General features: G+C 40.2%; 1 protein-coding gene across 3 annotated transcripts in view; it reads right to left on the reverse strand.

Annotated features, from left to right (window-relative positions):
• Positions 1-1,192: 1,192 nt before the first annotated feature.
• Positions 1,193-25,195, reverse strand: part of rnf20 (ring finger protein 20, E3 ubiquitin protein ligase) — a 29,979-nt gene continuing 5,976 nt past the window's right edge. The window contains exons 6-22 of one of the 3 annotated variants that reach the window (XM_057851048.1): positions 22,659-22,844; positions 22,307-22,422; positions 22,009-22,155; positions 21,774-21,848; positions 21,575-21,694; positions 19,783-19,962; positions 19,587-19,722; positions 19,355-19,476; positions 19,088-19,244; positions 17,563-17,872; positions 17,380-17,497; positions 17,126-17,275; positions 11,563-11,775; positions 11,352-11,477; positions 3,858-3,998; positions 3,634-3,738; positions 1,193-3,466 (exon numbers count right to left, since the gene is read on the reverse strand). In XM_057851048.1, the coding sequence (XP_057707031.1) occupies positions 3,290-3,466; positions 3,634-3,738; positions 3,858-3,998; positions 11,352-11,477; positions 11,563-11,775; positions 17,126-17,275; positions 17,380-17,497; positions 17,563-17,872; positions 19,088-19,244; positions 19,355-19,476; positions 19,587-19,722; positions 19,783-19,962; positions 21,575-21,694; positions 21,774-21,848; positions 22,009-22,155; positions 22,307-22,422; positions 22,659-22,844 (2,579 nt within the window). In that variant the 3' untranslated portion in view covers positions 1,193-3,289. Of the gene's footprint in view, positions 3,467-3,633; positions 3,739-3,857; positions 3,999-8,922; positions 8,983-10,237; positions 10,436-11,351; positions 11,478-11,562; positions 11,776-17,125; positions 17,276-17,379; positions 17,498-17,562; positions 17,873-19,087; positions 19,245-19,354; positions 19,477-19,586; positions 19,723-19,782; positions 19,963-21,574; positions 21,695-21,773; positions 21,849-22,008; positions 22,156-22,306; positions 22,423-22,658; positions 22,845-25,195 lie in introns of those variants that run through there. The other 2 variants (XM_057851051.1, XM_057851049.1) reach the window with 2 other exon arrangements.

Consider the following 25,195-nt stretch of genomic DNA (forward strand, 5'->3'; position numbering starts at 1 on the left):
TAAAACATGACGTTTATTACGCAGTCAAGCAAAAATACGTGTTTTAGTTGTGAACTAAATATGAAAGCAACATTATTTCATTCACATGCATCTTGGCCATTTAAAAAAAAAAAAAAAAAAAAAAAAATATATATATATATATATATATATAAGAATACGGTGCTATTTGTGTCCTCAATATAGATTAAACTGTATTTTCACTCAAGTTTGACAAATACTTATTCAACTTTTTTTGTGTGTGTATTATCAAATAATGAATTGAAGGCTACAGGCTCCTAAAATCCATTTTTAAAATTATTATAAAATTAAAATATATAATTAAAAAAATATAAAATGTACTTCTGGTAAAAGGTGATGAAATTTTGCTATGTCCCCAGTATGTCTATAAAATTACTATCAGTAGAAAAAAAAATCCAAAACAATTATCAGTTTATTGTCCTGGATAAAATATCTTTAATCATGTGTTGTTTTTAAACAAAAAAAAAATGTTTAATATAAAAAAAAAAAATCTGTTCGTCCTACAAGTGTCACTGTGACCACTCTATGGTGTTTGTGTCCCTTACGAAAATTCATTATGTATTAATGACGTCACTCTTCTGCGATAACATCACACCAATGGCGGGAAATTGAACTTTAGTGAGCAATTTTATTTTTTGCCATTAAAAATCTGATTTTGCAGTTTTATGAGGTACGTTCAGTTTATTTGATCATGATTTGAATGCGTCCACTCTGTTAAAGCCAAAGAAATTGACTTGAATAATTTTAAAATATTTTTCATCAAGTACTTTAAAAGGTTTATATTTAAAATGATATTTTTCATCAAGTACAAAAGTCATATTAGCTATTATGCTCGCAAAGCTAGGCTGAGGAGTAACTTTAGCATAAATGTTCCCTGCTAAAAAAAAAAAAAAAATCTAATGTTATCATTTTCAAGGGCTAAAGGTTAAGTATTAGCATTTATTTTTCAAAGGTTGCAAGACCTCAAGAAGTGGCTATAAAAACAAGAATTTGTTTTTAGCAAAATGTTTCTGTCTTTACGTAGTTTTAAAATTTGCCTGTTTTTTTTTTAGACAGGGAAAGACAAACATTTATAATGTCCTTCCCATCAGTTTTTTTTTTTTTTTTTTTTTAAACAAATTGAAGAATCAAGGAGAGAAAAAAACATAAGTAAAAGCCACAGTTTTCTTTTTAAAAACAATGCCCCCGCCCTTAGCACGTCCTTCTATACGCATGAACTTGTTTTTATACTATACTAGAACCTATTACGTGACCATATTCGGCCCAATTATACACAAAAATAATCAAAATCCGACTAGAAAAATCTACAGCAATGAAACGCCACCACTTCAAAGAGCTTATGTGCCCTCTAGTGGAGAAAACACATTTTCTACTATGAAATTAAAACGATTATATCTCCGGTTTTCAGCTTTAAAACACCCATGTGAATGAACAAGCCGGCGTGATCATAGGACTTTCTACTGCAAGCTTGTGTGTAGTCATATGACTCTTGTTTAATGCGATTGGTATAATGGAGTCATGTAATTTTTGTTGTGACGTGTCACTGGTAGAGCCCCTGTGGGCATCAAATAGTCAAATCTAACATGTAAAATAGAGAAAAAATTAACTACCGTAGCCCAAGGTAGTGGAGTAAGTAGCGTTTCTTCTTCACATATCTACTCAAGTAAAAAGTATGGCATAAATTTTTCTATAAAATTTGAACTCGTCATGTAAATGTAATTCGCTGTTACCCACCTACACACATTTTATCAATGCCAGTACTTAGTCAAATTAAATCTGTCTCGATCGCTTATTCTTGCACCCGAGTGAGTGTCACCTGAAGTTCCAAACATCTTACTGTCACACTGTGCCACCTTCATAATGTGATTTTTTTTTTTAAAACAAGAATTAACAGAAAAGTGCTTGTCTTTATGAAATGCTTCATGGAGTGATTTCACTCAAATCCATTCACGCTTTGCCGCTGCTGTAAACAGCCTCTCACTTACACAATGAGTTGCCACAGTACACTTATGACTGCAACTTTAATTAATGATTGACACATTTGTGCCTTTGATCACAGAGCTACAAAGCTTCTCTGGCATGATCAAAGCTACAAACCTGTCAATCATCAACATTTCAAATATCAAACACAAGCTGCAATGGTCAGCTAAGCAGCACTGCTTAGCAGAAGAGAGGATGTGGCACTGTATGAGCATGAGGCAGAAAAACATACAGTGGTACGTTTATTTACCACCGTCTCTACATACAGAATTTTCAAGTTAGACACACCTCAACGGGAAAATATTGCCTTGTTACGAAAAAAATTTCAGGATACATAAGGCAAAAATAAAGTATGGCTGGTGCTCGAAGCTCCCAGTTTACTGAACGTAACATACTTATAGCTGCTCTGCCACTGGCTATTGCCTAGCATTCCTGGCATCTAATTGGCTAAAACGGACCTCTACTGTATGTGCATCCCAGCGTCTTCATTCGCCCCTCGTGTTCTGCATTATATGAGTGTATTAACTTTATTACATGTATTTGTGACGTTTTGATGCATTTTGTGCATTATAAAAGATTTCTGTCTGAATTTTGGGGGGGGGGGGCTTGGATCGGATTTGGGAATTTACATGGAAAATGTGTCTCTACTTACAGAATTTTCAAGTTACGAAGCTACATCCAGAACCAATTAATTTCGTAAGTAGTACTAAGTACAGGTACCACTGTATATTTTTTAAATTAAAAACCCGATCCTTTTTACCCGATTCCGATCCTCTGAAAAATGGTCCAATCGGCCCGATTTCCAACCACTTGACTGGATCGAGACATCCCCAATTAAAATATCATCACATACACCTGTACATGTAAGTGCGTGGGTATAACAGACTATAAAATTGTCGCTTATGTATGTTTAAACATTTTCTCCATGATCATGGGTCGAAGAAATTCTCAATTTAGTCTTATATGAATGTCATTTATACTAAGTGTTGCCTTGTGCTTTAATAACCAGGGACAACAGAGAGTTTCAGCAATTTTCAAAGAATAAAAAACAAACAGCAACAAAACATACGCACAAAACATGACACACCATTAACGTCAGAGGAGCCATAGGAATGAATGTCGCTCGTCTTTTTGTGTGTGCTGTACACGCATAACAAATTTAGCCAGTTAAAAAAACAGAATGACAAAAAGCTCAATATTCAAGTCTTCGGTTCGGACCACAAAAGCAGAGCGCAACCTCGCTCCGGTCGCCAACTGCGTCTTTCTGGCTCCGTGAACGGATTTGCGGCGCCTAGCCGATGTAAATGCGATGGAAGTCGTTGGCTCCGAACGCAGCGTTGCACTTGGGGCATTTCCGCTGGCGTGTGTCGTAGCGCGTTTTAACGCACTCGAAGCAGAAGACGTGGAAGCACTTTGTCAGGACAGCGTCCTTCACCCGCGAGTTGCAACAGGGACACGTTAGTCGAGCCTGGGGGGGACGGGAGAATAAGAGGACAGAGAATGGGAGAGGTTTTATCTTCGAATGAATGGAATTAATGAGTGGCAGGAATATCTAGGACAGCCAGCGAAACTGCCGTGCACAACAGTACACTCGATTTTAAAAGGGACGAGTTTGTTTTGATGGCACTGACTCACCTTGTACTCGCTAATTTCTTCATTTAGGATTTCGTCTCCGTTGCTAATTTTCTCGGCCGGTTTCTTTGCCTTTTCAATTTTTCTCCTCAGTTTAGAGATATCCTCCTGAAATGACATATAACAATGGAAAGACAGTCATTATAAGAGCAGCTTGTTTGTTTTTTCCTCTACCCACAATCAAGAGTAATAGAGACTCTGCCACTATGAGGATATGCGCAAGCTACCTGTGCTCTTCGAGAGTTGAACGACTCCTTCTCCCTGGAGATGCTGTTCTCCACCACCTCCTCTCGGACCACGACGAGCCTCTGCTGAACCTGCTCTAGCTGAGTTCGCGCCTCTTCTGACAACAACGTTGACTCTTGAGCCTGGAACAGGCATGAAAATGGGTCAGGGGTTAAAAAGGTGAGGAGGGTGTGGAGGAAATATGTTCCGGTACACTGTACAACTAGGGCTGTCCCAAAAAACTAATTTTCTCCCGATTAGTCAGCCGACTATTTTTACAATTGGTCGACAATTCTAATAATTTTCCCCGGCCCCTTTTTTTTTACTAGTTTAGCAATGAAATCTTTGATGACGCTTATTAATTCACAAAAATATTTTGGAACACTTAAGTTATTATAGTACAAATAAACACGTAAATAACAACAATAAATCACAACAATGAGGTCAAATGCTGATCGCATTAACTAGTGCAAAAGAATGGCATGTAAACAGATTCAGAACACTGACTTTGCCTTTCCAACATGATTCAAAACAATTCTTGAAAAAAAAAATCTTGCATTAATATTATACTAGTTTACAGTGGGGCAAATAAGTATTTAGTCAACCATTAATTGTGCAATTTCTCCCACTTGAAAATATTAGAGAGGCCTGTAATTGTCAACATGGGTAAACCTCAACCATGAGAGACAGTATGTGGAAACCCCCTCCCAAAAAAATCATATTGTTGATTTTTAAAGAATTTATTTCCAAATCATGGTGAAAAATAAGTATTTGGTCAATACCAAAAGTTCATCTCAATACTTTGTTATGTACCCTTTGTTGGCAATAACGGAGGCCAAAGGTTTTCTGTACCTCTTCACAAGCTTTTCACACACTGTTGCTGGCATTGTGGCCCATTCCTCCATGCAGATCTCCTCTAGAGCAGTGATATTTTGGGGCTGTCGTTGGGCAACACGGACTTTCAACCCCCTCCACAGATTTTCTATGGGGTTGAGATCTGGAGACTGGCTAGGCCACTCCAGGACCATGTCTTCTTCTTCTTACAAAGCCACTCCTTTATTGCCCTGGCTGTATGTTTGGGATCATTGCCATGCTGAAAGACCCAGCCACTTCTCATCTTCAATGCCCTTGCTGATGGAAGGAAGTTTTCACTCAAAATCTCTCGATACATGGCCCAATTCATTCTTTGCTTTACACAGATCAGTCATCCTAGTCCCTTTGCAGAAAAACTGCCCCAAAGCATGATGTTTCCACCTCCATGCTTCACAGTGGGTATGGTGTTCTTCAGATGCAATTCAGTATTCTTTCTCCTCCAAACACGAGAACCTGTGTTTCTACCAAAAAGTTCTATTTTGGTTTCATCTGACCATAACACATTCTCCCAGTCCTCTTCTGGATCATCCAAATGCTCTCTAGCGAACCACAGACGGGCCTGGACGTGTACTTTCTTCAGCAGGGGGACACGTCTGGCAATGCAGGATTTGAGTCCCTGGCGGCGCATTGTGTTACTGATAGTAGCCTTTGTTACTGTGGTCCCAGCTCTCTGTAGGTCATTCAATAGGTCCCCCCGTGTGGTTCTGGGATTTTTGCTCACCATTCTTGTTATCATTTTGACGCCACGGGATGAGATCTTCGAGGGAGATTATCAGTGGTCTTGTATGTCTTCCATTTTCTAATAGTTGCTCCCACAGTTGTTTTCTTTACACCAAGCATTTTACCTATTGCAGATTCAGTCTTCCCAGCCTGGTGCAGGTCTACAATTTTGTCTCTGGTGTCCTTCGACAGCTCTTTGGTCTTGGCCATAGTGGAGTTTGGAGTGTGACGGACTGAGGTTGTGGACAGGTGTCTTTTATACCGACAATGAGTTAAAACAGGTGCCATTAATACAGGTAACGAGTGGAGCCTCGTTAGACCTCGTTCGAAGAAGTTAGACCTCTTTGACAGCCAGAAATCTTGCTTGTTTGTAGGTGACCAAATACTTATTTTCATCTCTAATTTGGAAATAAATTCTTTAAAAATCTAACAATGTGATTAAACAGCTACCTTAAGCTTTATACTCCGCAAAACAAGCACTTTTTGTCATTGCATGTAGTGTCAGTAATAGTTTTTTTTCTTTTTTTTCGTTTGCAAATGCTGTTAACCAGCAATTTTTCATGTTTGAAGTGTCACCTTTTAACCGCCAGTTTGCATTTTGGAGAAGACTGTGTGACAATGTTTTATAGCAGGCTAAAGTAGGTTGTCTTTTTTCCCCATTAGCCTCGATGTAGTAATGCTGAAGTTTACACTGTTTAATATAGATGTGTTTCCTTATTTTGTATGTCTGAACTTTAATTCTATAGCGTGTTGATGACCAATAAACATCTGTGAAAGGAACTGAAGTCTCATATGCCATCAGCGCGCGTGCGCGCGGCGATGACACACAACACTGAAAATTACCACCCTCATTTTTATTTACCGTGCATTTCGCGATAGGCTTAGCAACTTTGATAAAATCTGTCGTTAGTTAGTTCGATGGACTTACGATCTGCCAGCTCGTCTCCTGTCATCTTCCAAAATTACAACTGGGTGACAGCGCTTTAGGTGTTCGTTCACGGCCGACATGCAGCCAAGTTGGGCATTTGAGAGACAGGACACAACAGCGCACCCTCCTCTGTTTCGTTGAAATAAGTTTTGGCCCCTCTGGTGCGCTTTCCCCACTTGCATTCCCCCCCGCCCCCCCGGCCTTAAAAATTTTCTCCTCGGATCTACACAATTCACGTAGGTCACCCTTTTTGACTTCAAAACAGCAAATTTAGCCAAAAGGTGAGAGATTTTCATGCCTGCTCGAAGATGGCAATCTCACCAACAGGACTAGGGATGTCCTGATCGCATATTTTTGCACCTGAGTCCTTGTCACCTGATTCTGAGAATCTGCCAATACAGAGTCCCAATCCGATACACACACTGTTTTGTTTTTATTTGAACAAAAGTTCCAAACATGTTACTGTACTGTACTTTTTACTAAGAGCATAGGTTTGGTTTCAACATTGGTTAGGACGCCATAACAGCAAACCTATATGTACACTTTTTGCAGGGGACGGGACATTAATAAGACCAAACAGATTGGGTACATTTCTCAAAAATAGCTGTTTCCTATGTAAAAATGAAATGAATGAAAAGTTAAAATTATTTTCATAGGAGAAAGTCATTTTTCAAAATGCTTGCATCATATAAAGGAAATTTGTGGTTGTGTTTTTGTGTTTTTTTTCTGTGGGTGAATTTTTAAAAATGTGCACAGGCTGCAAATCAAAATATTTTTTTTGAAAAATGATGTAGAAGATAAATAAATTTTAATGAAGAAATGCACAAAATGCACAGTTGAATTAATGTTAAAAACACATAGAAAACACATAGGAAGACGCCTCTCTAAGCAGCTTTCTACTCGAGTTTTACAGGTTAGCAAGTTCACACAGTTTGTTATGCTAACTCTGATGCAGGATTACAAAAAATTATTATTATTATTCCAATTAGCAAAATAAGTGGCGTGTTCCCCAATTACACAACACTGATGTATTTTTACATTTTTTACATTACTAACAGTGGCTGCTGGTGCTGGATGAAAAAACCTTTTAATATCCCTCCACTTCAAAGAGGGCGGAGGAGGCAGCATGTTGACATGTATTTCTGCCGGGATTGTGTGAATGTGGGGGTTCTAGTCATCACCCAATCAAACATGTGTTTGAGGGAAAAAACATGGACCACCATATTCAGCAAGTGAAAAGGGGTAAATGTCTGAAAATAATGAAACTAATTCACTTAATAATGGTAGGGTCAATTCTATCCTTACAGCATATGGGAAGACAAGCCAAGTTAATAAGGTTGCTTAGAAGTTGGTGGGGACAATTTGAGCATCCTGAAATGTTGGTAGAGTTATGTCCCTATGCAAACATATGCCCTTGCTTTTTACAGTACTTCCGCGCCATTTCCAGGAGTGTTTCGCAGTATAAAACATGTATATTTTTGTATCTTTTGGCAATACGATTGTATTTCTGGATAATTTTGTTACTTTTTGGCCCTAAATATATAAATTAGGCCTAAATGATACTGAAAAAAATTAGCATTGCAATACATATTGCCAAGGCTCTACACTTTTTGCATTGGTTGCGCTGGTGCGCCTAACTTAAAATGTAGGCGCACTAGGGATGGGAATTTCTAGTTGACTAGTCTATAAGCAAGAAAACTAAGAGCTACTTTAGCACGAACATTCAGGACAAGTTGTTAACAAAAACTGACTGATAAAGGTAAACAATTGAAAGAAATACATTCCTGATACGTTCGCCAAAACTTGCCCAAATTACGTGTCCCTGCCCTGTGTGTTGGAATGTTTACACTTTTTCATCTCACTGCGAAGAGGAAATGACGATCGGCCCGCTATGATATTTACATCATCAGCCTTCATACTGTGACCGGGGAATTAAACGGCTGTTTTCATGCATGCTGCGTCCCTGTGCAGTCCCGGACAGTATACTAAGACGCGACGCGGTTAATGTCCTCACCATCTCCGTGTCAGTCAACCCGGGAAATTTAAATCTTGGGATTTAACTGGAATTCAACGTATGTCTGAAAGGGGCTCAAGATGCATGGTGCTGCGTTTAATCAACTAGTAAAATACGAAACGTTTAATCATAGACTTCATTACCGATTGACTTGACACTTCGTCATTCTTTGCGTGACGCCTTACCATAGGGGGCCTAGCTTGAATCTTCATTTTTCCTGACTGTCTCAGGAAATTAGAATATTGTGTATTCTAACTTCCTGAGACAGTCCTATACACAGGACTGTCTCAAAAAATTAGAATATTGTGTATTCTAATTTTCTGAGACAGTCCAGTATTATTTGACACGAGACGCGGCCCTCCTGCGTCAATACTATTACCGGTAGCTAGGATCGGGCCGAAAGTCACTCGAGTAAAAATACGGTGGATCCGGTCGATTTTCAAACTAATATGCAATCGTAACCTACTTTTTGAGTCCATCAGATCTCTTGAGTGGTAGATCGGGGCACAGTTGACTTGTCTTTGTTGATTTACTGCTGTCTTCTCTGCTATAATAATAACCAACACGGCTCCGTGTTCAATACAAAATCCTCCTACCGAACACAACAAAACAAGTGGGAACTAATATTCACATAGGAACTAAAGTTATACAACTTAAAATATACAATAAAAATGAATGCTACATCACATTTAAAAAATATAAACACATAATAAAATAAATAATAGCCCATTTAAATAAAATAAATTGAAATGAGCTAAAACACCCGTAATTAAATAATAAAAATAACACACACATCCTGCTTACACAATTAAATTTATTAATTTTTGTGTGGTGCTTTAACTTGAGAACATCCACCAATAAAGCTTTTGAAAACCGTTCATAAGAAAAAAATGTTTCATTGAGGCATTGCATTTGTAAAATACATGTTAAAATCTTTGCCATTGGGATTGCTTTTCTCTTTATAGTCATCTCTTTAAATACCCACTACTTTTTGAGCAGAATTCTAGCTTTGTATAGGCTAATGTTCCTATTGTTGAAAGCACAAAAGTGTGTAATAAACAACTAGCACATTTATATTTTGCATTTTGTTTTCTTACTGTACCGAAAATGAACCGAACAGTGACATCAAAACCGAGGTACGTACCGAACCGAGATTTTTGTGTACTGTAACACCCCTAGAAACAACTAGACACTGCTACAGTGCATGCTAACTATACATAAAATGGTAGACATTGTGAACGTGAGGGAAAATATTGCACATTTTCGTCTCGTCAGACAAGAACTGGCATTCGTCTCATTATGTTTGTCTCCCAAAACATGTTTTTAGCTCATTATCATCTCGTCATCAAAAAAAAAAAAAAAAGTTTTTGTTGACGAAATATTTTCGTTATCGTCATCACTTGACGAAAACAACGCCGCAACAGACGAGTATCTATGAGGTTTAGGTTAGGGGAGTTTACAGATAGTTCCTTTCCTATGCTGGCGAAGTAACCCGAATTTCCGCACAATTCGGAATGAACCCTTTAAGTACCCATAAATACCCCCTAAATATCAAAATCACTATCCAGAAACATGTATTATACGCCACTTTACTGTCCTCGCAAAGACGTTGGGAGCTAAATACAGTGGTACCTATACATACGAAATTATTTCGTTCCAGGATCTTGTTTGTAAGTCGAAATGGTCATATGTCGAATAGGATTTTCCCATAAGAATGCATTATAATTCCATTAATACGTTCCACAGCCCGAAAACCTACACTAAATCCTTAATAAATACTGCTGGTACTATTACAAATGGCAATTACATATAGAAAAACAAATAAATTACGAATAAAAATCAGAAAAATAATATAATAATAATTATAATTCCTGTAATAATGTAACGATGTGGCGGATGTGTTTTGCGTGCTGTACCTGAATGCACCGCGTGGCTGACGTAACAGAGTGAGAAAGGTGCAGTAGAGATGTTACTTTCTCTTTTAATGTTCTGTTGTTGTTAGCGTCAACTGCGGCGGACAGTAGGTGTGTTGTGTTGCACAAGTTCTGAAATAAATGATTAAAAATCTGAGGAAGCTGGCGATTTCTTTGGCGACGTTACCACAATAATAACTGTCACCTTAACTTATTAAGACTGGCGAGCAGAGGTGGGACCGTCGAGATCGTAGACATTCTACAGTTGTATTGTCGAGCCAGTTCAAAGACGCACACACCACACTCATATTTTTCTATCATTTCCATCTTCATTTCAATGGTAAGCGTCACCTTTTTCCTTTTTTCACCGCCGTGCGTCAGTCTTGCGGAAAAACAAAGAAACTGCGGCGCTGTCATAAATCGTCGTATTTCAAGCATGTCGTCGGCTATAGAAACAAATGGCGAGTCAAATCTTACGTCGGACGTCGAAAAGATTGTGTGTCAAAGCGATCGTATGTCGAAGTACCAATTTACTAGCTAGACAGAGAGCTTTAATCTTTCCCCTCTCTCTCACTAGGCTGCGTGACTTCTTCATGGGAGCAAATGCGCTCTCCCTCGTGTGTGTGCAATACGTACTTCTTCGTGTCTACATGCGGTTTTACTCGCGTGCGTACTTCCTGCATCACAAAACAAAAGTCAACATTATAATCAAATACATGTTTCGCCAAAGGGCAGAACAGTAATATTAATAAAATACCTGGTGACAAAATAGCGGATGAGACTTTGACGTCGTAAAGTCGATCTCACATAAGAAGGGTACGTTGTAACCCAGGGACTACCGGTACCTGTATCTTGATTTTCCATGAGGTTTAGGTTAGGGGAGTTTACTCACTCAATCAAGCACAGTGACACCATAGTCATAAACTCATCACGAGCTGCCAAGCCCTCCCAGTCAAAATGTATTGGACGTCTATCGCCGTCAATCGCAGTGAATGAATTAAAAAAAAAAAAAAGAAAAAGAAAAAAAACACTGTACAAAATGTGATACCTTGCGTTTATTCATGTCCAGTGCTTGTGTCCTCAACGTCAACTCTCTCTCAGCAGTGCTGATGGTGCCCTGCAGGAGGCGCTCCTTCTCCTCGAGCTTCCTCACCACCTGCAGTTGGGCATCCACCTAACAAATGGACCCCAAAAATACAGTGTAATTTCATACAGTTCTCAGGGAAAGAAACTTTCATAGCATACATTTTTGGACTCACCTGTGTTTTTAAAGTGAGCAGTTGATCTGACAACTCCTCCTTCTCCTCTTTCAGTAGCTTGTGAATCTGGTTAGACTTGATGCGCTCGCTCATCAGCTTAAAGTTGGCATCATCCTTTTCCCGCAGCTGCTGCATCAGGCGGATGTTTTGTTCTTGCATGTCCTCAAAGGCCTGTCCTGTCACGTCCATCTCGCTCAGCAAGGCATCCTCCTCCTGCGGAGGGAGTGGCCAGGGGGTGACAATATATCGAAATGGTAATACAACCCCTAGCAAAAAGCATGGAATCACCAGTCTCTGACGAGCACTCACTCAGACATTTTATCATGTAGAACAAACTCAGATAAAGGCTAGAAAAAATTAATGAATTAGCTCAAAAGTGCAACTCTTTAGCATTCAGAAACACTAAAAGAAATGAATAAAAAAAACATTGTGGTATTCAGTAAATGTTACTTTGATAGAGCAAGTGCAGGGAAATATATATGGAATCACTCCATTCTGAGGAAAATAATGTGGAATCATGAAACAAAGAAATAACGATCAAAACACATCTATAGTATTTAGTAGCACCACCTCTGGCTTTTATGACAGTTTGCAGTCTGAGAGGCATGGACCTGATGAGTATTCTTCATCAATTTGGTGCTAACTCTCTGATTGCAGTTGCCAGATCATCCTTGCAGGCCGGAGCCTTGCTGTGGACCACTTTTTTCAATTTCCACCATAGGTTTTCAACAGGGTTGAGATATGGGCTTTTTGCAGACTATGACATCGACTAGATGAGTCTTTCTCCAAGGAATGCTTTAACAGTTTTAGCTCTATGGCATGGTGCATTGTCATCTTGGAAAAAAACAACATAAAAAAAAAAAACATTTTCAATTGAAGGGATAAGAAACTTGTCTAAAATTTCAATGTAAACTTTCGCATTTATTGAACATTTAACCACAGCCATCTCCCCAGTGCTTCTGCCTGACATGCAGCCCCATATCATCAAGGACTGAGGGAATTTTGATGTTTTCTTCAGGCAGTCATCTTTGTAAATCTCACTGGAACAGCACCAAACAAAAGTTCCAGCATCATCACCTTGTCCAATGCAGATTCTTGACTCTTGACACCTTGTACAATGCAGATTCTTGACTCTTGACAAGGTGATGATGTTGAACCTTGATGACAATGCACCATGCCACAGAGCTAAAACTGTTAGAGCATTCCTTGGAGAAAAACTCATCCAGTCAATGTCATGGCCTGCTACTAAATACTAAAGATGTGTTTTGATTGTTATTTCTTTGTTTGTTTCTCATGATTCCATTTTTTTTCTCTCTTCAGAATGGAGTGATTCCATATACCCTGCACTTGCTCTATTAAAGTAACATTTACTGAATACCACAATGTTTATGATTCATTTCTTTTAGTGTTTCTGAATGCTAAAGAATTGCTCTTTTGAACTAATTCATAATTTTTTAAACGTTTTATCTGAGTTTTTTTTCCCCTGAGTTTGTTCTATATGATAAAATGTCTGAGTGAGTGCTCATCCGAGACTGGTGATTCCATACTTTTTGCTAGGGGTTGTATATCGTGATACTTTGTATCCCAAGAAGTTATCGATATGAGCCTGCCAAGAATCGAAATATTTTTAAAAAGGTTTCACTGTTTAAAAAGAAAAAAAAAAAAGGAACCAACAAGTTGCTAGCAAAATCTTCTACTAGAATCGCTGCCATTGACCCAACCCATTAGACTGGGAGAGGCGGCGAATTAACGTTTGTTCATTCAAACCCGGAGGATTTGCAGCCAGTCTTTCTGATTTTCGGGGCATTAACAGGTCACTTTCTGTTCATTTTAGGGCATTTATAGGACGCTTTCTGTTGAGTTTGAATCACTGCCTAGTCATTCCATGGTCACTTCTTGTTCACAGGGTTTCTATAGGTACAGTGGGGCAAATAAGTATTTAGTCAACCACCAATTGTGCAAGTTCTCCAACTTGAAAAGATTAGAGAGGCCTGTAATTGTCAACATGGGTAAACCTCAACCATGAGAGACAGAATGTGGAAAAAAAAAAAAAGTTTGATTTTTAAAGAATTTATCATGGTGAAAAAGTAAGTATTACGTCTATACCAGGGTTCACTAAATCCGGACCTCGGTGCCACTTTTCCTGTCGTGTTTTCCATGTCTCCCCCCTCCAACATACCTGAATCAAAATAATCCGGATCATTATCAGGCTTCTGGAGAGGTTGCTGATGACATAATCATTTGATTCAGGTGTGTTAGGGGAGCGAGACGTGAAAACACGACAGGAAAAGTGGCACCGAGGTCCGGATTTAGTGAACCCTGGTCTATACCAAAAGTTAATCAAAAGTTCATCTTAATACTTTGTTATGTACCCTTTGTTGGGAATAACGGGGGCCAAACGTTTTCTGTAACTCTTCACTCTTCGTTTGGTGTAAAGAAATCAACTGTGGAAGCAATTATTAGAAAATGGAAGACATACAAGACCACTGATAATCTCCCTCGATCTGGGGCTCCATGCAAGATCTCACCCCGTGGCGTCAAAATGATAACAAGAATGGTGAGCAAAAATCCCAGAACCACACGGGGGGACCTAGTGAATGACCTACAGAGAGCTGGGACCACAGTAACAAAGGCTACTATCAGTAAAACAATGCGCCGCCAGGGACTCAAATCCTGCACTGCCAGACGTGTCCCCCTGCCAAAGCCAGTACACGTCCAGGCCCGTCTGCGGTTCGCTAAAAAGCATTTGGATGATCCAGAAGAGGACTGGGAGAATGTGTTATGGTCAGATGAAACCAAAACAGAACTTTTTGGTAGAAACACAGGTTCTCGTGTTTGGAGGAAAAAGAATTCTGAATTGCACCATACCCACTGTGAAGCATGGGGGTGGAAACATGATCATGCTTTGGGGCTGTTTTTCTGCAAAGGGACCAGGACGACTGATCTGTGTAAAGGAAAGAATGAATGGGGCCATGTATCGAGAGATTTTGAGTGAAAATATCCTTCCATCAGCAAGGGCATTGAAGATGAGACGTGGCTGGGTCTTTCAGCGTGACAATGATCCCAAACACACAGCCAGGGCAACAAAGGAGTGGCTTCGTAAGAAGCATTTCAAAGTCCTGGAGTGGCCTAGCCAGTCTCGGGATCTCATCCCCATAGAATATCTGTGGAGGGAGTTGAAAGTCCCTGTTGCCCAACGACAGCCCCAAAACATCACTGCTCTAGAGGAGATCTGCATGTAAGAATGGGCTAAAATACCAGCAAAAGTGTGTGAAAAGCTTGTGAAGAGTTACAGAAAACGTTTGGCCTCCGTTATTGCCAACAAATGGTACATAACAAAGTATTGAGATGAACTTTTGGTATTGAACAAATACTTATTTTCCACCATGATTTGCAAATAAATTCTTTGAAAATCAAACAATGTGATTTTCTGCGTTTTTTTCCCCCAAGACAATGACCCTAAACATATGGCCAAATCTACACAGAAATGGTTCCCCAAACACAAAATCAAGCTCCTCCCATGGCCATCTCAGTCCCTAGACCTTGTTTTGTTGGCAAAAGGGGGTTGTACAAAATATTAACACCAGGAGTGCTAATAATTGTGACACACATTATTTGATGTCAAATCATTTTTTCTTTATGGGATTTTTTTCCCCACTGAATGAATGCACTTGTATTGAAGGTTGCATTTTTCTCTTTTTTTCCATTAAGGTCCCATATTATTTGAATAAAAAAAATATATATTAGAAGCTAAAAAACACATCTTTTTCAGGGGTGCCAATAATTATGGAGGGCACTGTATAGTATCACAAAGTCTAACATTTAAATAAAGTTTTAGGTTTATTTTTAACAGCGTGAATTGTCTCTGAAGAGTTTATTGGGGAGAGGCTGGCCGGAAGACAGGTATGCAAGGATTAAATTCTTGAAACACGTTAAATTGATGTAAAGGTCGGAAGGGTGGTGAAATGGGTGCTGCACATTTTGTACATTGGGTGGCGGTATGCACCTAAAAATTGATTGCAAGAAGAACTTTAACGCGTATGCGCAATACGGCTACCCAATTGGTATTCTTCGAAACGGTCTGGCATGCGCGTTGAATCATACCGTTTTCCTATATCTGAATTTAACATCTAAATCATCTTAGGGACATCGTGGCTTGTAAAAAAACATCTTTTGATTAATGCCGAAGTGCACACAACTTTCAGGTGCATACCTCCATCTAGTGTTACAAGAATATACAGCACCCATGCCTTCCCCCTTACGATGTGAACATAAACTTAATGTCTTTTAAGAATGCAAACAGTGCAGTTTAAACAGTCCCTTCAGAGACCATTATCACCCTAAAAAAAGAGAGTGACATTTATTGTTTAATCAGGATTAGGGTTACATACTGTATATACCTATATCACCCGTCATTCCTCGAGAGAAAATGGCGTCTGTCCGCGCATGCGCAGTAGCAATCTGTCGCGGTCTGGTAGCCCATCACAATTGGGTAGTGACGATTTTGACAAAATTCATTTAATGACCTTTAATGCTTTTAAATGACCCGCATAAACCCTGTGTTCAGTAATGCAAAAAACAAGCGACCCATAAATGCTCCAAAATCAACGGTCAGTGACAAGAAAATCAACAGCAAATGACTTGAAATGCTCCAAATTTAACTGGCTGACACTTGCCACGTTTACATAGAGCCAAATATTTCAATTACAATCGGAATATTTGTTCAAACCGAATAAATGTGTTCCATATAAACACCTCATTCGGAATGAACAGGCCCAAACCAAATGGAATTTCATTCCGATTCACAGGGGTGGAATATTCCTTTTCCCAAACCGATTAGAAGTAAAATTATATCATGTAAACAGGGAAGCGGAATGGTGTCTGGTTGCGTTCTTTCTGCGCATGCTCCGTACTGACATGGTGACGTCACTTGGTGACGTAAGTAACGTCACTTGCAACATGGCTTCCAAGCACACGCACAGCGCACCCACACAACTTTTTAAATGAACGGCGTATCATTCTGAAGTTTTGTTTCCACTCGAAAGGTTAAAACAGCAGCTGATCTGACGATCGATCTCCATGTTTTGCAACGTGACGCTTTGTTTTGATTAATCTGCGCATGTCAGACGGCAGTTGTCAAACGTCCTTTCAGAATAAAGGCAGTCACATGTAAACGCTGGATCGGAATAGATGAAGTGACATGCAAACAGCTGATGTGAAATTTCCATTCGGAATGATTTGAATCGGTATGAATAAAAGTCAGCATGTAAACGTGGCTATTGACTGCCATAGACGTTCAATCCATTTGAAGTTAGAGGGATAGCAGCAAATGAAGAAATGTTCTTTCACTCTACCCTTCCAGTTCGAATGAATTGTAAGTCTACTAGTGATAATCATTCCAATTCAAAGAAGAATATAAAGAGCCTGTTTTTCTGTTTATTACTTGTATAGTTAAATATTCACAATGATTTCCTGACCAATGTATCGATAATTGTTATATAACCATATTGTGAGCTTGCCTTGTATGGCAAATCGTATTGTATCGTGAGCTTCACAAATCTACCTGTTTGGCTATCGACAGCTTTTTGTTGAGGATGTCGATCTGCTCCTCCACGGAGCGAATCTTTCTTAGGGCTTCCTCGTCGGCCATTTTTTTGCCCTCCCTCCTCTCCCGCTCCTCCAGCTCCCTCAGTCTCTGACGAAGCTCCTCTGACTGGAAATCGGCATCAACGGGGAAACCAACAAAAAAAGTACAATTTCACTCAACTCGTCCAACAATTGCCTGAAAGAGCTTCCGCGATTCATCATCATGGTCACCTCTGACTTGGCCTTCTTCTCTGCTGCCATAAGCTGCACTTTGTCCCTCTGCTCCTTTGGTGCTGAACGATACATGTCTAAGAGCAGCTTCATCTCCCTCTGGGACTCTTGAGCTTTCCTGTATTGTCAATTTAAAGCAGTTTATCAGAACAGGCACAAAGCACGGAAAAGTAAAGAACTCACTTAAGTTCCACTTTGACGATTTTCAGCTGCTCCATCTCTTTCCTCTTTGGCCCTCCAGCTGCAGATAGACGTTCCCCCGATGACTCCTCAGGTTGGTTGCCACTTCCCGCTTTATCCTTTTCTTCCTTAACTCCACTGCTGGCAGGGCCACTCCGGGTTGGCCTTTCTCTTTCCTTTTCCCTCTCACGCTCTTTTTCTTCTTTTTTAATTTCCTTTTCTTTCTTTTCTTCTTTTTCTTTTTTCTCGTCTTTCTCCTCCTCCTTCAGCGGCAGCTCAGGATCGACACCCGGTTCAGCTTTCACAGAGATTCCTTTAGAAACGGATAATGACAAATTGTCATAGGAGGGTGCGTTCCCGGCTGCTGTGGCTGCTCGTTTCATCATAACATTGTGATCAGTGGACACACACACGTCGCAGCAAATTTGGAACACTCGAAAAATGGGTCTCATCACGTATCCAATTGCTAAGCTATGAGATCTCGATGTACTTTTGCTGTAGTTCACACCAACAACTAAAAACTATCCGTTTCTCACCGAAACTAGTAAAGCTCTTTACAAGGCCATTATAATCTCTCCTACCCCTTTAAATAAGACTTGGTCTTTTCTTGTGCATCAAGTGAAATCGATCGAGAGCCAAGCGAGTGGGCCGAGTCCTAGCGGCGACCAAGCCGAGCGAATTTGCTCCCTGCCAGATTAAACAGCGACCGGCAGAGCGCGTGTGGAAGTCACAAAAAAAGGTGACAAAAATAGGAAGTGGTCGTGCAATAAACGTATTGTACTAAACCACAGCAATGTACATGTATGCATTTAAATACTACTTTAATCAAGCGAACGTTAGACAAATTAACTACAAAACACTCACGCAGGGTCTCAAATGAACTGTACTCGATGTGACACGGGACATCAAAGAAAAGCAACTTCAGAAGGGTGTAGAAGCGATGAAGCAAATTTATTTTATTTTCCTTCATTTAATAATTTCTATATTTATTTGATACATCAAAAAATATTTCCAAAACGCGGACATGCTGGCTGTGAGCCAGTAGTCTCCGCTTGTTGTGTGTTCATGACGTCATCACAAGAGGACTAAGGTTCATCACACTTTTTGGTGGTGAACTTTAAGCCTTTTAACCGAAAGCGCAATTTTAGCTATTTTTGACAAAGTTTTCGGCGCCGAATCTTCGGTCACATCTTTACTTATTAGTCATATTTTAGACAGTTCAAAATATGTTTGTCTTCACCTGGTTTTAGTCGGCAAAATCCCATACAAGTTTCATCTAGAGCTGCAACTATTAATCGATTAACTCGAGTAATTTGATTAGAAAAAAGCTTTGATTTTTTTCAATTGTATCAGTAAATCTTTAAATGGTACCCCAAAAATGCGCTAAAAATGCACTATGTTTTTAGAAAGACCTTTAAACAGTGAGAGTTCAAACCTCTTCCCACAGGATGTTTGAATCAAATTAAGTCGACATTTCAAGTTCTCCTGTCTGCAACATTGACTTGACTTAGTGATGGGAGACAGTTACCAGTGCTGTTTGGCGTAGAAGAGTCTTCAGAAGGTTCTGACTTGACCGCTGACTCCCCTGAAGCAGCTGGTGTCGTAGGAGATGTCGTCTCCTCCTTCACGTCTATCTCCGTGCTCGACTGAGTTTGCAAGATGGCGCTTCCCTTTGAAATACGAATCTACCCAGAAAACATCAATTACTGTACAGTATTTCAGAACTACTGAATGTCCTGCATAGTGTTCCACAAGAGCCAGTCAATCAGCATCTCTTTCTCTCTCTGCTGCTGACCTGGTTGAGTTCTGCTTGCGTCTCCCTCAGCCTCAGCTTGAATTTCACAACCTCCCCTTTCATCTGCTGGTTGTGAGTTTGCAGGGTGCTGATCAGATGCCTCATCTCTCGGTTTATAGGGCCTGATGGAAATGTAGAGGAACGAGCAAAATGCACTTCATATCTCCGCCAGCCTTCACACACACATTGAGGAAGAAAGTAGTTTGGGGTTCTGTGTCACATAACTCCTCACCTGCCTGCTCGTTGGCAGCAAGTGTCTGTTCAAATTCAATGCGCAGCATTTCGTACTCCTTCCTGACTTGAGCAAGGGTATCTTCCAACTGAAAGACCTCGGTGCGAACCTTCCTCTGCAGAGTCACTTCGTCGTTCTGCCCATAAAATCCAATGCATAACAAATAATCACACGGCATAACACACAATGAGCTTACCTCCATATGCTCCAGCTGTCGAAGTCGTGCCGTCCTGGTTGTGTTGAGACGGGCACGTGTTTCGTCTAACTGGGCTTTGAGGATCAGCGACTCGTTGTAGAGGACAGAAAACTGAGACTGCAGACAGCGATACTCAGACGTATCCTTAACCATGCCTTCCGCTCGACTCAGCAGCTCAGTCTGAGGGTGATAAGATTTAAAAAGTGGTGTGCAATGTAGTGTGATAGTTTTCTATTAGGAATTACTAGTTCTGCAACTAACGATTATTTTGATAATCGATTAACTGGATGAATGTCACTTTTTTTCAATTACCTTCACAATTTCACTCGAAGTTGCTTTAGGTATGTTGTAAGTAACAATGAAGACAAAATGAATGACTATTTCCTTCAAAAATTTGATTTTATTACAGGTTCCTGACTTAACAGTAGTCTACAACTATATTGTTTTAAATACATAGAACTTGTCAAAGTCTTAAATAAATGTTCTGAGTATAAAACATAAAAAGGATTTCTCAGTACGCAAATCTGACAAAAGTACTGTTCGTTCAAATAAAAAAAGTGCTGATGGATAACAATTTTTATCTTTTGGGCAAAGTGCTGATATAAATTGTGTCAATGACTCATTTCTTTTCTTTAAACAAACTAAATAACAAAATCGAATAAGGAGGAGGCAGACTGTAATTAATCAATATTCATTGTCAAACAGTTGTTCATAAATACAATCCAAAATCCAAAGCACACTCTTTTGTATGACAATTTACAGTTTGAATGGGAGTTTGTGTTCAATGGAGACAAAGGCCAAAGCTATATTTTCAGGATAAAGTTATTAAAACTTATCATTGCATGTCAAAAATTGGACGGCAGCTCCACAGAGGAGCAGAGCGGAGTGATATTACATCGTTTTTTTTCACCGCTGATTTTTAAGTCGTAGCCAGCAGCAAATAACCAGTTTAAATTGTTCCTTGTTCTTCATGGGGAATTTGTGGAAACTTTGCTTTGCCCACTTATTCTGTCTGTTTCCACAGCCTCTAAATACACATTTCGTCATGTTTCCGGCCGTCAGTTAACTCAGCAGACTGATGCTGCATTCGAGGAAGGTGGGAAGTTAGTTTCCAAAACATCACTGGAACGCCTCCACTATTTGATCGCTTACGAGAAGGCATGGTTTGCTGGAGGTCAAAATGTCTTTTGATGGCCAAAATAAAAAACAACATGTCACGATCAGCCATCTTTGCTGTTTACATTCGCTTGGAACGCTTTGAGGTCGCAACTTGTACCCTCCGAACGGGATAAGTCCGACTTCCCACCTTCCTCGAATGCAGCTTGAGCAAAGGTTGCCGAAGCACTCCTCTCTATTGTCGTCGTATTACGCATCTAAAAAAATAGTCCTTCAGAATGTAATGAATGGCCGCATGGGTGTTTTGGAACAATGATCTGCATTTTGAATTTATTTGACTATGTTGGCTCTGTTCGTAGATCTGTATCGTTTTCTTATTCGCATGCTAAGTTTACCCCATTGACTCGCACTAGCTTAGCAACTCCATAGCCCTAAACTAACAAATAACTTGCAAACTCCACGGAATTTGTTGAAATCAACTCTACCAACTAATTAAACCCCCACTAACTCGAAGATTAAGCCTAATGTAAAAAATTCGGAACTTCCGTTTCAATGTTCAAGATGCCAGAACACTCCGGAACTCCATTAAGACTCCAATAGAGCCTTCGGAAATCCAGTCTTTAGTCCGAGACTTTAAAAATGTTTAGGTGTGAGGTGAACCCAGCATTAAAAATACCTTCATGTTGTTGTTCTCCTGCAGCACATTCTGCAGGTCCTGCTGGAGCTTCTGAAGCTCGATGAGACGATTGTCTGCCAGCTCCTGGTTCTCTTCCAGTTCACTGTTCATTTCCTCAAACTGCAGATAGAGAAAATGTCACCAACAGTACAAGTAACGTTAAAAATGACTCAAATAATTTGTTAAAAGTAGTTCTTACCTTTCTCTTGTTGATCGTGATGGTTCCACATACGCTACTGGCTTCTCCACACACTTTATAACCTTTGCTGTTCACCTAGGGTGTATGAGAGGAAGTCATCTTTTATTCCTGGCTATTGATGTTCACTTTAACTGGGAGGGGCAGGTAGCAACCACCAGTCAAAATGGCATCAAATGAGTTAACAAGCGGGCACAGTTGCATCCAGCATGTGATTTGCAAAGAACATGTCCCTTACTCTTTCCAGTATCTCACTCATGTGCGCATTGAGGCGATTTTCTCGACGACGGATCTTCTCCATATCCCACTGAAGCTCTTCACTCAGAACTTGCAGCTCGCTGACACGCTGGTCCGCCTTGTTTGCTGCGCGGCTGAGAGGTCGGCACTACATGAGAGAGGAAGAGCGGGGACGTGACAACATTTGTGAGGTCTGTGACCTATTAGGAGCTATATCTGTTGAAGACGATTCAATGTGAACTTACAAGGGGAGTTTTGTGTGCTAAACAATACATTTTACACCACCAATAAATGCCTACCTCGCTGGTCATGTGACTGTGTTTCTGTTTGAGATCCTCCGACAGCTGTTGAAGACGCTCATTTTCACTGGTCAGCAGTGTGTTTATTTTGGAAGCTACATGGTTCAAACGCCCAGCTAAGAAATGACATTGCCATCTTTAGTGTGGGTTTAGGGTAAAGCCCTTTGAACAAGTCAGCAAAACAAAGTTTTTTCATAATTCAGGGTTTGTTATGGTTATTCTTGGGGGAGAAAAAATCTCAATTGTCATGAAATGCAATTTCGCCATGGCATGACATGGTGGGGCTGTACGGCTTCAAAAAAATCCTAGGGGAAAGTACCCTGCAATTATTAACACTTTGTTTGGAACTCACCAATTCCAGAGTCCATGTCTGCCTTTAGTTGGTCCACCGTACTTTTCAGACACTTATAGACCTCTACAATACGAGAAGCCTGTGTTTGGCTGGACTGCACCCTTTCCTGGAGCTCTGCTTCCATCTCTTCACTGGTGCTGCTGGCCAGGGTGGCCAGGAAAGAGTTGGACGTCTCACCCTGGTGTCCTGTGCAATGGAAAGTCTCTTCAAATCCTCAAATTATTTCAATTCAATTATCTTAAACTCAAGGTTCATAAAAGCAACAGGTACACTGCCGGCCAAAAGTATTGGCACCCCTGTAATTCTGTCAGATAATGCTCAATTTCTCCAAGAAAATGAATGCAATTACAAATGCTATAGTAGTAATATCTTCATTTATTTTGCTAGCAATGAAAAAACAAAAAAACAAAATTTACACTGAAGTCCAAAAATGGGCCTGACAAAAGTATTGGCACCCTCAGCCTCATACTTGGTAGCACAACGTTTAGACAAAATAACTGCGAACAACCGCCTGCGGTATCCATCGATGAGTTTCTTACAAGGCTCTGCTGGAATTTTAGACCATTCCTCTTTGGCCAACTGCTCCCGGTCTCTGAGATTTGAAGGGTGCCTCCTCCAAAGTGCCATTTTCAGATCGCTCCACAGGTGTTCTATGGGATTCAGGTCTGGACTCATTGCTGGCCACTTTAGAAGTCTCCAGTGCTTTCTCTAAAACCATTTTCTAGTGCTGTTTGAAGTGTGTTTTGCATCATTGTCCTGCAGGAAGACCCATGACCTCTGAGGGACACCAAGCTTTCTCACACTGGGCCCCACCTTAAAGGGTATGACAACACCTGGGGAAATGCTAATATTCCATCATTTATCCATCAACGCATGACTTTTGAATTCATATCATGCCACTTCGTGTAATTACATACATCGCAACACCAAGACAATGATAGAAATTAGGTCGATTGTCAAGCTAAAACGACCCGCCCCCGAGATGCCAGAAATCTAGTATATTGTGTGCGTGAAGTCACTATAAGGAAACAACCAGCTCAGTGCTTACTACTGAATGGCGGCGATGATGGCGGACAATTTTGTTTCTAGTTGCAGCGACGAATCCGACGTAACGAACATTCTTCTAATGGTGACGAGGAGAGTTATGAACCTTTCTTTGGTGTTTTGGGTTATCAATTTGAGCCCAAACGAAAGCCAATGCAGCCTAATGAAAGGATCATTGAGGGGAGCAATCACACTGACGAAACACCGGTGGCAACAGAAACACCAAATGGTTTGTTTTGCATTTCTTTTTGTGAAGCTGATACACCGTGACCGCAAAATAATGTATAGAATAATTATCATTTAATGTGCTATCATCGGTTTTCGCTCTGCCAACCGACACAAATATGAATGGGATTAGAGGATTTGTTCTATATATTTTACGAGCGATAATTTATACATGTGTCCAGTCCTATATCCAATGCGTGATATGTTTTTTATTATAAAAGAGTACTCACTCTGGCCATTTCCCTCCTTTGCTTTGCCTGGGGTGGTGGGGTGGTCTCATCAGAGCCAGTCATCGTCCTCTTTCTTGTTATCTCGGGACATTTAGGTGGCTGCGCGTGGAGGTGGGCACCGCATCTGCTTTCAGCAGCAATTTCTTAGCAAAACCTGATTTCATTTGTCCATAATTCGTATAGCTTTCAGGTGTAAAATGCCCAACACACAAAACCGTGCCGGAGGCTGGGTCTGCAAAATTAGCCCTCTTAGCACTGACGAACTTTACTCATTGTCTGCGTAGTCCAGCTCTTTTTCTCGCGTTCGGGAACTCATGGGTACTACATTGCGTCAAATGGCTATTTGTAAACCACATAGCATGACAGGTTTGAACCATTTTAGCGATTTTTTGATAAAACACGAACGCAACTGTCTCGTCGATAAACAATGATGGCAGCTGCCTCGACCTTTTGTTTCCTTGTTATGACGTCTCCGCCCCATTCGGCTGTTTCCGGAATACTTTCGGAAATGTTCGTAATTTTCGTTCTATTTTTGATAATTGCTCATGAATGCGATTTATTTTTTTGTTAACTTTATTAATATTTGTTATCTTGCCACATAACGGTTCTATTGATATCTCACAGCCCCTTGGTGTTTTCATACCCTTTAAGCTACAAAATTGGTTGGTAGTCTTCAGACTTCATAATGCCATGCACACGGTCAAGCAGTGCTAGAGGCAGAAAAGAAACCCCAAAACATCAGGGAACCTCCACCATGATTGACTGTGCGGATTGTGTTCTTTTCTTTGAAGGCCTCATTTTTTTCCTTTAAACTATGTTGATGCCTTTTCCCAAAAAGCTCTACTTTTGTCTCATATGACCAGAGAACATTCTTCCAAAATATTTTTGCCTTTCTCAGGTAGGTTTTGGTAAATTCCAGCCTGGCTTTTTTATGTCTCTGGGTCAGAAGTGGGGTCTTCATGGGTATCCTACCATAGAGTTTCTTTTCATTCGGACGCTGACGGATAGTACGGGAAGACACTGTTGTGCCCTCGGACT

This window comes from Corythoichthys intestinalis, chromosome 11 (genome assembly GCF_030265065.1).
Source record: "Corythoichthys intestinalis isolate RoL2023-P3 chromosome 11, ASM3026506v1, whole genome shotgun sequence".
In the NCBI taxonomy this organism is placed as follows: Eukaryota; Metazoa; Chordata; class Actinopteri; order Syngnathiformes; family Syngnathidae; genus Corythoichthys; species Corythoichthys intestinalis.